The 14,350-nt window shown below is 44.7% G+C and overlaps 1 protein-coding gene across 4 annotated transcripts in view; it reads left to right on the forward strand.

The window, feature by feature from the left end:
- Positions 1-14,350, forward strand: part of UBE3D (ubiquitin protein ligase E3D) — a 273,046-nt gene that overhangs the window by 60,746 nt on the left and 197,950 nt on the right. For all 4 annotated transcript variants that reach the window (XM_073589672.1, XM_073589671.1, XM_073589673.1 and 1 more), the window contains exon 3: positions 4,798-4,888. In XM_073589672.1, the coding sequence (XP_073445773.1) occupies positions 4,798-4,888 (91 nt within the window). The remainder of the gene's footprint in view (positions 1-4,797; positions 4,889-14,350) is intronic.

Consider the following 14,350-nt stretch of genomic DNA (forward strand, 5'->3'; position numbering starts at 1 on the left):
ACAGAATGGGAGCAGAGCCATGTATACAGAATGGGAGCAGAGTCATGTATACAGGATGGGAGGGTGGGAGCGGAGCCATGTATACAGGATGGGAGCAGAGCCATGTATACTGGATGGGATTACAGCCATGTATACAGGATGGGATTACATGTGTGGGGCCATCATATATATGGGGGATTACATGTGTGGGGCCATCATATATATGGGGGATTACATGTGTGGGGCCATCATATATATGGGGGATTACATGTGTGGGGCCATCATGTATATGGGGGATTACATGTGTGGGGCCATCATATATATGGGGGATTACATGTGTGGTACACCTTTTGAATATTTGTCAAATATGGGACCATCTTGTTGCAGGAAAACAAGCCCAGTGCTCCCACTAATACAGGAAAACAAGCCCGGTGCTCCCACTCATTCAAAACCTATGGTGAGTTGAGTCACATTCACATTATAAATGTTATATTAAGTGATAAGTATGCACTGACTACTAAACTACAACCCCGTCGATAGCCCCGCCCCCTTATGGCCAAAGCCCTGCCCCTGTCACACCTCCATCCCCGCCCTGCCGAGCCATGGAAGAATGGTCTTGCTTGAAGCCGGTCCCTGGTGCAAAAAAGGTGGGGGACCACTGCTCTTCAGTATTGCTTTCATGGATTGGACTTGTTTTTCCAGAATATCTACAACTTGGGACAGTCTTCATGTACACATAGTTCCGAGTTATGACTGGACCACAGGGGTGAAGGTTGTGTAAGTTTTAATGGTCATACAGGAGAATACAACTCTACACTTGTACAGATGACATCTTTTCCTATTATAGGTGTCTTCTGAACCTTTTACTTTTTGGAAGACTATAATAGAAAGCACTAATAGTGCCCTCAAAATAACTACCATTCAGTGTGCCCCCTTAGCCATGCCTCACAACTTTTACTGAATAGACTGAGAAAATGGTAATGTTGAATTGTATAAGCAATGCTTCTTACCTAAACCCATTTGGCCAGCTCCGGCAGACCCTCTCCGGCAGAGCAGCTCCGGCAGGCCCTCTCCGGCAGAGCAGCTCCGGCAGGCCCTCTCCGGCGGAGCAACTCCGGCAGGCCCTCTCCGGCGGAGCAGCTCCGGCAGGCCCTCTCCGGCGGAGCAGCTCCGGCAGGCCCTCTCCGGCGGAGCAGCTCCGGCAGGCCCTCTCCGGCGGAGCAGCTCCGGCAGGCCCTCTCCGGCGGAGCAGCTCCGGCAGGCCCCCTTTTCCATCCTAGTTAACTATCTAAACAGCACTTAATATAGTTTGTGAAGTAGGACCTCTGCCTTTCCTTCATGTCACTGCTCAGATCCCTCCTCTCTTGGGTCTGCACCACCTTATTGGCGAGTTCTGCTACTTGGACATTACCCGCCCCATAGTCCCCATACACATGCCCCAGCAGAGCACCCTTAGACTTTCCTCCAAGGGCTTGTAGTAATGTATGAACTGCAAGTTCTCCCGGTACCTGGGTAGGAGACTTTTCTCTTGTATCTCAAAGAGAGGACAGAGGGTACAAGTACTAGCCCATGACATCTTCCATGATTACTGGCATTAATCTCTCCTGACTGAAAGAGATACTCCTGGAATCTAGAGACAAGTGCTAGCACAGCATTCTCCCTCTCAAGCTCTGGTGATTATCCCACAGGCTGAACCTTGCAGGCAGCCAATGGAAGGAAAGACTTGTTAAATGTGGTACTTTAAATCTGTCAGCAGTTATTTTTATTATGTAATCTGAGATCAGCCTGATGTAGGGACATAGACCCTGACTCCAGCAATGTATCATTTACTGAACTGCTTGGACCAATTTTCATAGAATCCCTCTATTCTCTGCTGTAGATCTAGCAGTGGTCAGAATGCAGAGCTGTATATAACCCGCCCGCACCACAGATTAGCAGCTATACACTGTACATTGCCAGTAAGTGGCCAGTCAGCTAGTGGGGCAGCGTTATACTGATTAGCCGGACAGACTTGCATGTGACAAATGCTGATCACCTGCTGATAATACGCTGATTGTATTGAAACTACAGCAAGCTGCTGAGGAAGTGACACATCGCTGGAATCAAGTCCTCCGCCCGTACATTCTGCTGCTTTCATATTAAAAATCAAACATCTGCTGACAGATTCCCTTTTAGAGCTTATGGGGGGTATAGTGTAAAATAAATGAAAAATTATAAGAAAAAGCAGAAATAAATAAAAAAAAGCACAAAAAGATGATGCAAGTCTACATTTCTGCTTCTAGCCCTATTCCCAAATAATGTCTACAGAAGGCAGAACGCAACTTAAAATGTTTTTTAGTAGATTATGTGAATGTAAAATAGACAAATATTTACTATTTTCCCTCTAGATTTCTGCCCTCAACCCCGATATCAGTAAAAAATAAAATAGAAAGGAATCCTGCATTGCAAAAAAAAAAGTAGGCCAAATTATTTGAATAGCCAAAAGAGACATTTCTTTTAGAGGAGTAAAAAAGTTCATGTACTCTGAAACCCGAAAATGTTCCTGGTCAGGAACAGGGAGAAATGGCTCCTCCTGAGCTGGTTACTCTTCCCTTTATACAGCAGGTTGGTGATGGAGCTTTCTCCGACACCTCATCGCCAGCATTACCCTTTTCCCGCAGTTTGTGTTAGAATAGATCTGGGATAACGCCACATGCACTAGACTTGGATCCAGAGAAATAGTGTGTCCTGGCAACACTGATGGGAACAGAGCCCAACTCACTTGGCTGAGGCACCAGACACTAGTTTGCTGTGTTGCAGCATTTGGCCAGTAGAGGGCAGTATTCCCCTGTCTATGTCACCACTATGTAGTTTTGTCTGCTTTTTCCCCCCTGTAATATTCTGCACTGATTCAGCAGCGAAGAAAATCAATCCTTTTACCAAGCGCCAGTTCTTCTAATGAGCATCACAGAGAGAAAGGTGCTATTAAACAACCGCTTCACACAATGTCTTGGCAGAAAATAATCCGAATCCCTTTTGGCCCCTTTAACTTCACAAAAGAATTGTCTCCCAGTTTTGGAGACTGATTGCCCCAATGTGTGTGTGCGCACAGCTGCAGCCTATGATCCCAGTCGGGCTGTCCTGCCTCGTAAGTGACATGTCTCGGTGATCGGAGGAGTAGTAGACAGCTGCTTGTGTATCCTTAGTGGCGGAAAGTCTCCCATTGGCGCTGCACTGGGTGATAAGCTTCTCCCTCTCTTCCACTCCATCTAATTGGTTTGGATCACAGGTATATCGGCTGAGCGTCTTCTCCTTCTGTTCTTTTCTTTCCGAGCTGAGAACTTGTGATTGCTTTGTTGACTGGCCAGCTCCTAGCCGCACTTGTCCTTTTCATTGTTATTTCCCAGTGTAGACTGGGAGAGGACACAATGATAAAAATTACTGTCAACCTCTGTATCCTTAGGTTACCTTACATGGCGGATATAATTTTTGTCCCCCCTCCGTCCATGTATTTCAGAAGACCAACTGCTGAAACCAAACCCCAAAGATAAGACCAGGGTAGACACTGGAGGACTACCGGGGCTTTTACAACTCGCATGTAATCGTCCCATCTATTGTGCATGATTGTTAGGAAGAAGAGTTTAAACTACTCATTGTTAATGTTTTCCGGCAACTTCGGCACATCGTGAAGATATTTTTAGGACTCGCGTTCATTTGCTGGGGCCAAGAGCCCCCGACTTTAAGGGATATTTGCATTCTATCCCTGGTGTTCATGCTGCACACCTTCCTCAATGAATCAAATTGGGTGGCAATTTAATGATAGACATCCGCTCACCAATATTTATTATCAGAGTTGGGCACAAATCACTTGGCCCCTTTAGGCTATGTGCACACGTAGATTTATGTCCTGCGGATTTTTCCGTGCGGATTTGTAAAAATCCACAGGTAAATTCTCCGGTCAAAAGACCTGCGGATTAGCCTGCGGTTTCACACCTCTACAATGGAGAAGGTGTGAAAACGCAGCGGAATCCGCACAAAGAATTGACATGCTGCGGATTTGAACGCGCGGAAAAATCCACACGGAAAAATCTGCAGCATGTGCACAGCGTTTTTCAGTTTACCATTGAAAACAATGGTACTGTACTACACAGCTAAATCTGCTGCGGACCCGCAGAGCCTGAAACGCTGCGGATCCGCAGCAGAATCCGCACCGTGTGCACATACCCTTATGATCCTAGAGATACATATGTACCCATAGAACTTTAGAACTTTTTTCTTTGTGTGTCACATTTACTGCAATTCTCGTGATAATAAAGTTTGGTATTGACTTTTAAATGGCCTAATTGGCTCTGCTTCTCCTTGTTTCCGCATATTATGTGTCGCCAGTATCTGGGTCCATTTATAACGTGGACCTGGTACCTGTGTTATACACTGAACGTAGCTGAGCTGTTTAGCACTGTCAAGTGCTTACATCTGGCTGCCAACGTAACTGATAATTGCTTATTGGTGGGGGTGCAGGTTGTCATATACCTACCGGTCTGATGTTGATGGCCAATATAGGTCATCAGTATCATAGGTCCAGACAATCATTCTAAATTCAGGACTTGGTATGATGTCCCTAGAGAACTCTACTAGTTGGTGAAAATGCAGCTGCACCCCAACCTCTACAAACTAATGCACAGGTTCCGGTAATTGGATCACCGATTCTCCAGTCCAAACAGCTACTTAAATGTCAGCCTACGATTTTCTTTTCTTTCTTGTGTCTTCCTCATTCTGGCACTGCTTCATATAAAGCTCTTGGTTTGTAATCCTTTTCATATGGTTTTATATGTTTTGCAGAGATTACTCCAACGTTTAAAGAACTTTTGAAAACTAAGGAGAAATTCACATTTTATTGCCAGTCCTGTGGCGCGATGGTCCTCCAGGAACAGTAAGGCTAACTTCTACTCTATCCACACCGGCTGAGGGTGATGATAGCTTTAAGCAGATTGATTCAAGAAAAATTCCAGTCCAGACTGAAAAAGCCACTGTCCCATAATGTGTTCCTATGGTCTTAATTGCACATTAGGGCTGCTTGTTCACTGTTACAGTATAGTTCCTGCATTTTAAGAAGTAGTGCCCACTACCATTGTCCAATTATCAGGCCTCTGTCAGCACAGTTGCCTTTGAGGGGGTCACGTCAATGGAAAATGATTACCAACGGAGTTTTCCTTGAAGTTGCTATGACTATTGTTCTAAATACTGTGATATTGCACTCCATGTGAATCCTGCGCGATGTGAGGATACTCAGGTGCCGGTCCCAGGAGCAGGCAGTCATGTGACCGCCAGTAGGGGATGTTCATCCTCCCGGCATCATTCCAATTAGACTTTCTGCCTCGCTCAGTACACTTGCATTGCGCAAGGCTGCGCCCATCTAGTCTGAATGTAGCTGGGGGTATGAATATCCCACACTGACGGTCACACAACGGCCTACTCCCGGCTTCATAGAATCCTCACGGCGTGCAGTGTGCAAAATGTGCAGATTCACAAATCTGGAGTTACATAGAGTGACTGAAGACTTGTTGCTTAGCAGCCCTTTAAAATTTATTCAGAACTACCTGGCATCTAAAGGTGCAGTAATCTCAATGTACCTTTTGCTGCTAAGTGCTTCTGGAGACATTTAAAAACTTCTGAGGGAAGCTAATAGAACCTGAATCAAAAAAAATTGAAAGATCATATCTTTCCATTATAGTCTCGGCCAAAAGTGTTAGCACCCTTGAAATTGTTTCAGAAAACGAAGTATTTTATCCCACAAAATATTGCAATTGCACATATTTTTTTATACACGTTAATTTCCTTTGTGTGTATTGGAACACCAAAAAAATACAGAGAAAACAGCAAATTGGACATCATTTAATACATAACCCCAAAAATGATCCAGATAAAGTTGTTGCTACCTTTCCAAAATTGTGGGTAATCAACTTAATTTCAAGCAAGTTATGCTCATTCAAACTTGCCCATGGCAAGTAACAGGTTTGTGCAATGTGAACACCACGAATAAATAAATAGAAAAATAAGCTAGCTCACTAGTAACCGCCACAGGTGCCCGGAACTCCCGTGCAGACAGGACGTAGACAATCATATAGAAAAGATGAATTGGTTCCAGCTCCTTAAAATAATTTCTTTATTTCATCACATTAAAAATTCACATGAGGTGGCATGCTCTCCCGTGGACACAACGAGGCAACAGAGGCAACTGTTGCCTCGTTGTGTCCACAGGAGAGCATGCCACCTCATGTGAATTTTTAATGTGATGAAATAAAGAAGTTATTTTAAAAACTATAATTTTGTGCAAAGAATAACTTCCAAGTGTGCGGTGAATTATATAATCTTTATTGGAATTTGGGGCTTTACAGTCCATTTCACCAGCACCTAGCCTCATATGAGACCTGAGTGCACACCTTTTCACCATTATTGTTGTGATATACAACATCTAACGCATTTCCATCTGAACTGAAGACTTCTGGAGTGATGGTCTCAATCTGTACCATATGATGCACTCTAAATGAAACAGGGCTGTGTGGATGAAAGCCAAGGAGGATCCCACCACTTAAAGAGAGGCATTAAAAATGACAACTGAATTTTGCACGTTACTTAGACAAACTGAAGTCCTTCTAGTAAAATATTTTATGAATATTGTAGCTGTGAATCCAACACTGAGGTGAGATTAAAGGGAATCTGTCACCTTTTTTTCGAATATGAGCTGCCGGCATCGACATCAGGGGCTTATCTACAGCATTCTGTAATGCTGTAGATAAGCTCCCGATGTAACCTGAAAGAGAAGAAAAAGGAGTTAGATTATACTCACCCAGGGGCGGTCCGGTCTTAGTCCGATGGGGGATTGCTGTCCGGCACCTCCCATCTTCATACGATGCCATCCTCTTCTTTCCTTCCTGTAATGGCTCCGGCGCAGGCGCACTGCTTTGTTGAGATCAGAGCAGAGTCCTGCAGTGCGCAGGCGACGGGAGAGGTCTGGCGCCTGCGCACTGCAGTATTCTGCTCTGCCCTTAACAGGGCAAAGCAGTGCGCCTGCGTCGGAGCCACGACAGGAAGGAAAGAAGAGGACGGCATCGTATAAAGATGGGAGGCGCCGGACCGGACGGCGACACCCATCGGACCGGACCGAACGCCGGGGTAAGTATAATCTAATTCTTTTTTTCTTCTCTTTCAGGTTACATCGGGGGCTTATCTACAGCATTACAGAATGTTCTGTTCCCTCTTCCTCCTGCTTTCATCTTAGTGTGCTTAGTGTGCTTTCAGCATAGTGTAGGGACATAGACCCTGATTCCACCGGTGTATCACTTAGTTTACTGGGTGCAGTAGTTGTCACAGAGTTTTTAGATGTAGCAGAGCTTAGGAAGCTAACCCTGCCCACACCACAGCTGTCTGTGTACATTGTCTATTGACAGTAAGCAGCTTATCAGAGGAGGAGTCGTGGTCAGACCAGGGCTCACACTAGAGGCCCTGTTACATTTAGCGATGCACCAGCAATCCCGACAACGATGCGACCCGGGGAGGATCGCTGGTGCATCGCTAAATGGTCGCTAGTGAGCTGCTATACAGGCAGATCTCACCAGCGATGCAGCAGCGGTCGATACTCACCTGTCAGACGCAGCAATGATGACTTCTTCCGCCCGCGTCCATGACTCGCTCGTCGGCGCCAGCAGGAAGCCGACGATGAGAAAACTGCCCAGGACGTTCTCGCGCGATCACCAATAACCAGTGGGGGAGCCGGTCGGAGGTGAGTGTCACATGTAGCGCGATATCGCTGCTGCATCACAAAATCGGTGACGCTTTAGCGATATCGCTATGTGTAAAAGGCCCTTAGCTTTAGTCCAGGCAGTGATAATTGCCTGGTGGTAAAACATTCATTGTATTAAAACAGCATACAGCCTAATAATTAGTGACACATCCCTGAAATCTGTGTCTCAGCCCCTACCCCATGGTGTTCTGAGATTACATCAGCAAAAACCTGCTGACAGATTCCCCTGAATGGGTGAAACGGTTTTTTCTGCAGTAAGATAATGACCACATACCCTATTTTGCATTATTAGGAACATGATTGAAAGAGCTTTTGCTATACTTTTCACTATATATTTTTAGGACTTTTAGAAAAGAGCGTTTTCAGCTCACAGGCAGCCATAATAAGTGTTTATTTAGTATAACATTTGACATTAGATGGTGTCTAGTTCCAGTTGTTGATCATGGAGGACACGTATGAACAGTGGCTCGGTAGTGTATTGTGTTACAGGATGTTTGTGTCAGGGCCGAGCGAAGGCAGAATCCGGTAGAGCAGCTGGCACTCTCCAGAGGTGAATGCTCCTTGCTTGTCACCGCCAGCTCGGCTGCTTGCCCTGACAATTTACATGTAATCCAGATATGTTGATTTATGACCAGTGTGGGAGTAATTGAATCTTCACTTCATTGCCATTACTGAGGGAGGCTGCGTTGCAACATTCGGGCCTTGTTTTGATTCAAGCTGATCGGAAAGTGTACGGTACTGACAGATGTTGTGCTTGGGTGATGTTCAGATGGAAGAGAATGAGGAGTGTGCGTTGTCCCTACCCACAGGCAGAGACAGTAATGGGCAAAACAGTGCAACATAATCCCAAAGTATGGATATTTCTGCAATGGGAATATTTATTTAATTCTTGTTTGTCTCTTTTTGCCATGATTTTGTTATTTATGGCAATGGCTGTGTAGTGTTTAGTAGGTAGAAAATACTGCTCTTTTTAAGGTCCGGTGCAGACCATAACAGTTGCCATATGGGGAAAAAAAACACTCCTGCAAATACACTTCACACCACCGCCTTACACTTCTTCCACCACATTAACTGACATTATTAAAACACGTCTATTGTTAAGTATTATTGAAAATGTTGATGTAATATATCCCAAATAAATTCTTAAATTGCAACAGGCTTAATTAGTCCCTAATGTATGGATTTTCAAATGTCACTGTTTGATGTAAAGCACTATTTCTTCTGTACACACCACCTTACTTGTGCCAGGGACATCCACCTGTCATGTCGGACACTGTTCGCACCAGGGTGTCCGGCAGACAGCGGTAATACCCCATCCTACCACTTTGTTCTCAGCGGCACTGGTTGGTCTTCTGATCCGGCTTGGATTGGGTTAACCAGGTTGTCATTCTGGCTGAGGGCTTAGCCACGCCCTCTCTTTAAATTTTCCTGCGTGACTATGGGCGTCGCCGACTATAGCTCTTGCCTTGTGCTAGCGATACCGGTCTGGAGTGGTGGTCTAAGGAGCATACTGTTTCTGGTGTAGTATATTCCGTTGTTGCCATTTCGCCCCCCTGTGTTGTATTTTTTGGTTGCCCTTGCACGTTATTGTATTCTCCTGTGTGTACGCGGTGTGGTGCGTTTCCTTTATCCCTGTCCATACTTATTTGTGGGGTCTGGTGTTTGGTCTCCTCACTGGGTGGAGGGTGGTGGGTTCAGCTTAGGGCTGGACAGGAGACAAGGACAGGGTGGAGGTCCAGGCAGGCACACCTTCAGTGTAAACCCTGGGTTGAGGGACAGACAGGGTTTCCCCTAGTCTGAGGGACACCGCAGGGGCCCCGGGGTTTTAGCCTATAGTTACCTAGGCTTCCCAATGACACCACCACAATAAAACATAGCACACAAGCCCCCTCACCACCCCAACATGTTTCGCTGCTAAACCGGCTTCATCAGAAGTACAAGGAGTAATGCACAGTAGTACACCGCCTATACTTGGTCGGTACTCTTTGGTCTTTTTGCAAAACTTTTGTTTGGATGCTGTCTTGTTCATGAGAACATGAGGCGTTCCTCACGCTTTCAGGATTACGCTAGAATTTAGTTATTTGTTTATCACGATGGAATTTGCTAAAATGCTGCTTGCGGCATATGAGAGAACCAGCATGGTTACGTGTGTCACGCAACGCCGAAGTCGCAGGAACACATTGTAGCATTGGATGGAATGGCTTCCATTGAAGCCGTGATGCGACCTGCGATAAAGTCACAATTGTTTTGAAAATGGGTTAGATTTTCTGTCAATTATTGCAAGTCACATGCGACACACTCGCCATAGACTTCAATGCACGTTGCATTCAACATGTGGCTCGGGTGCGATTTATCTGCACCTTGGCTGGTTTTATTAGCCGCAAAATTGGAGCTCTAAAATAATTACACAACAGCAAGTCGAAGCCAAGTTGTACCTATGAATTTGTCAAATGACTTTTCTTAGAATTGTTGTCACCCTACACATGTCGATGTGTAGCCCTTAGAGGGTTTTGCTTGGTTTGTGGCTACCAATATTATGTTTCAACTTGTCTTCCAAGCACCTATCTAGCGGTATTCCACGCTTATGGGAGTCAAAACTAATGACAGGACTATCTTAAATCGTACCAATACTTAATTTGTATTTACTTTTGTAAAAACAGTATAAAAGAAACGCATATATCTTAATATAAAAATATGGTTCCCCCCCACCTATTAGTCACTACTTCTTTCTCCATTCTGGTCATGCACTCTTAAAAACTGCTCAGATCTGTCTATGTGTACACGGTGTGTTATTGATGAGTTTTCCTGCTTGGAAAATGGCCAAAAATGCCATGAAATCCTTATGCAAGGTAATTCAATGACAATCCTGAAGTGTTGTTCACATGATCAGTAAATTCCTTTGAGTATTTGCAGTGCTTTATTTTCTGCAGCATGTCAATTCTTTGTGTAGATTTGAAGCGTTTTCCACACATTGACTTCAATTGAGTCAGGCAAATCTGCATCAAAAATGCAGGTATAAAAATGTCTGCGGATATTACTTTCAAGCAATTCATTTATATTTGCCTGCCTCATTCTTCTCCCGCTTTAAAAAAGCAATCATCCGGTTCATCTGGTCACATAATCAAGCACATATATCATATTTTTTATTAAGCCGGTCAAAGCAGAATGGGGGAATAGGCCTTCCAGATTTTTCATTATATAGTTACTAACTATGAACCCATTCTACGCCCGGGTGGCGGACATTTTTATTGGTATATGGTCTCCCAGTCTGGTATGTGCTGTACCCCTCATCCCTATCCTGGTATGTATGGTACCATCACCCCCCCAATCCTGGTATGCATGGAACCCCCTTATCCATATACTGGTATTCATGGTTCCCTCACCCCCCAATCCTGGTATGCATGGCACCCCCCTCATCCATATCGTGGTATACATGGCACCCCCCTCATCCCTATCGTGGTATGCATGGTACCCCCTCATCCCTATCATGGTATGCATGGTACACTCACCGCCCAATCCTGGTATGCATGGTCCTCTCACGCCCCAATCCTGGTATGCATGGTTCCCTCACCCCCCAATCCTGGCATGCATGATCCCCTCACCCCACCAATCATGGTATGAATGGTCCACTCACCCCCTAATCCTGGTATGCATGGTCCTCTCACCCCCCAATCCTGGTATGCATGGTCCTCTCACCCCCCAATCCTGGTATGCATGGTCCTCTCACACCCCAATCCTGGTATGCATGGTACCTCTCACCCCCCAATCCTGGTATGCATGGTACCTCTCACCCCCCAATCCTGGTATGCATGGTCCTCTCACCCCCCAATCCTGGTATGCATGGTCCTCTCACACCCCAATCCTGGTATGCATGGTACCTCTCACCCCCCAATCCTGGTATGCATGGTACCTCTCACCCCCCAATCCTGGTATGCATGGTCCTCTCACCCCCCAATCCTGGTATGCATGGTCCTCTCACCCCCTAATCCTGGTATGCATGGTCCTCTCACCCCCTAATCCTGGTATGCATGGTCCTCTCACTCCCTAATCCTGGTATGCATGGTCCCCCTCATCCCCCAATCCTGGTATGCATGATCCCCTCACCCCCCCCCAATCCTGATGTGAATGGTCCCCCTCACCCCTATTAAACCACACACATTAAAAAAAAAAACAAACATTTATATTCCCCTTTCTTCCCGGTGTCCAGCGCTGTCCTGTTCTGGGCGTGTTGTGGTGCCGGACTGGGCGCCTGCGCAGTCCTCGCTTTCCGCCACCATTTTCTTGAAGACACACTGCAGTGTTATTCCTCATGATCACATAACCGCTTATTCGGATAAGTCACCTAAAAGTGCCGGGACACTAAATAATTGCCTTTTTGACTTTTTGATTGCGGCAATGGAAGCGTCGTCATTCCTCGTCGTCTTTGCTTTTTACTTCTTGGTTTTAAATATCCTCTCTATCGTATTGATTTTTGGAATGATTTTCACTAAATGTTCAGGAGAGTGGTTTTTAATTCACTCTCTTCAGAATTAATGTGTTGTGCTGGAGCTACTCAAAGACCAAATTAAGAACGTTACCCCCGCCAAGCCGACCTACAGATCTGTTATACGTACAGCTGAGGAGTGCTGTGTTCATCTGTGGTTCCTGCAGATCTCTGATGGCTCTTCTGAAGCCGCCCCCACATGGAAGAGCGTTTAACACTGAAAATAGTGTCATTTCTGATCTGTTATACTACCAACAAGGAGAGTAAACTTTCCCTGATCTCCCCTTTTTACAGTAAAACTTCATAAGTGGACACTCTTTATGCTATGAACGGAAGGCACGATACGTCAAAACTTTCATGACATATTTGTGGCGTAAAAGCAGTAAAAAATAGCAAAATGTAGTCACCACCACTGGGATTTGAGCCTATTGTTTTGCAAATTTTAGTGTTTTTCTCCCCAGTTTCTCGCAGCTTTTCCAAAATTGGACAAAGCTATAATGTCTAATTTGTAACGATCTGTGGCATTCCATACACCAGTAATCTCACTCCAGTCCCTGACCGGAGTATGATTTCTGGCATAGCACATGTCACTGGTCAGACACTCCAGATGTGTGAAGATTTCTGACTTCACCACATCCCATTCATCAAGACCGGCTGTGTTCATGCCAGTCTTGATGTATCGGGCCCATTGACTGAAAATGTTATTTCATGATCGGTAATGCTACGACACACTAATCCTCATCAATCAGCAATTTTTGGAACATAATTAGTTTGGAGCGCTCATACACTTTTTTTTTTTACATAGATTTTAATGTGGATTTTTCCAAAGTAAACATTAAACAGTTTCAAAACTATTTAAATAATCTACCCATTGACTTTTATTAGGGAACACGTCCATACTAGATGGGGGGGCAGTCGCATAATTTTTAAAATGAAAAAAAGAAAAAGCGCCAAAGAAACTCCTATACACACAAATTGCCTGAGAATTTATGTTTTTTTAACAAGATTTCCATGTCAGATTTTTCTATTACAGTGACCTATGTGAAAAAAAACCTTGTGAGCATACCCTGAGAAATATAATTATGCATTTATTTCACATTTATATTGGCACATAGTTCCATTTTCAGTGTTTTTGCGTTGTTTCTGTGCCAAGGTTAGAGACATACACAGCTATTCACAAATGGAATGTTATATTATGGTAGTTATTTTAATAGATCTTTAGTAGCGATGCATCCAAAAAGCTCTCTAGTATTGCTCACTTCTGCATCAGGAGGTAAGGAGCGCTGTTTATGTACTTAAACTATTCAGCCGTATTCAGTCACTTTGACTACTAGCTGGCTACAATTAGCAGAGAGGTTTGAGCATGCTAGTGAGCACAGTTAAACTGCTCTCTGCTCAGCACACCTCCATTCTTTTAGTAGCAGGTTGGAATTGCTGCTCTGTCTCATTTACTTTAATACAGCAACTACTAAAGGTAATAGTCGCATCGAACAGCTAAGGGTACTAAGTCAGACCATCATGGATAATCAGTCTTAAAGGGGGTTGTCCACTACTTGGAGAACCCCTTCTGAATCCCTTTGTTTCCCCCCCCAATAAAATAATAATGCCTATACTCACCTCTGGTGCCAGCGCTGTTCCGTCAGTGTTGGCACAAGCTCTCCCAGGGATAGCTTGACATTATCATGTGATCCCTGCGGCAAATCAGTGCTGTCTTCACTCTCCTGTCCTATGAATGTAATTAACATCCAGAGGAAGAGAGGGAGCAGCAGCTCTAACTTTCTCCTGATATCTTGATTTGTCCAAAGGCTGGCAACAGTGATATCAGCACTGATTGGCCTCAGGTCATGTGAGACCCATCAGTGCCAGTAGCGACACCCCTGGATCAGCACTGGAACTGGAGGTGGGTATAGGCATTATTTATTGAGGGGAAACATAGGGTTTCAGAAGGGGTTGTCCAGTTAATGAACAACCCCTCTATAGGACTTAAAAACCTCATTATTAATATTTTAGGTCCCGTAGTGACAACCTTCTGGTATTGTTTAAAAGAAAAAAAAAGAGAGCACATATCAAAATGCAATTCCCTATTTTGAATGAGTTCAACTTGCACT

The sequence above is a fragment of the Dendrobates tinctorius genome, unplaced genomic scaffold (assembly GCF_039654945.1).
Source record: "Dendrobates tinctorius isolate UK_male_01 unplaced genomic scaffold, ASM3965494v1 ptg000111l, whole genome shotgun sequence".
Classification (NCBI taxonomy): Eukaryota; Metazoa; Chordata; class Amphibia; order Anura; family Dendrobatidae; genus Dendrobates; species Dendrobates tinctorius.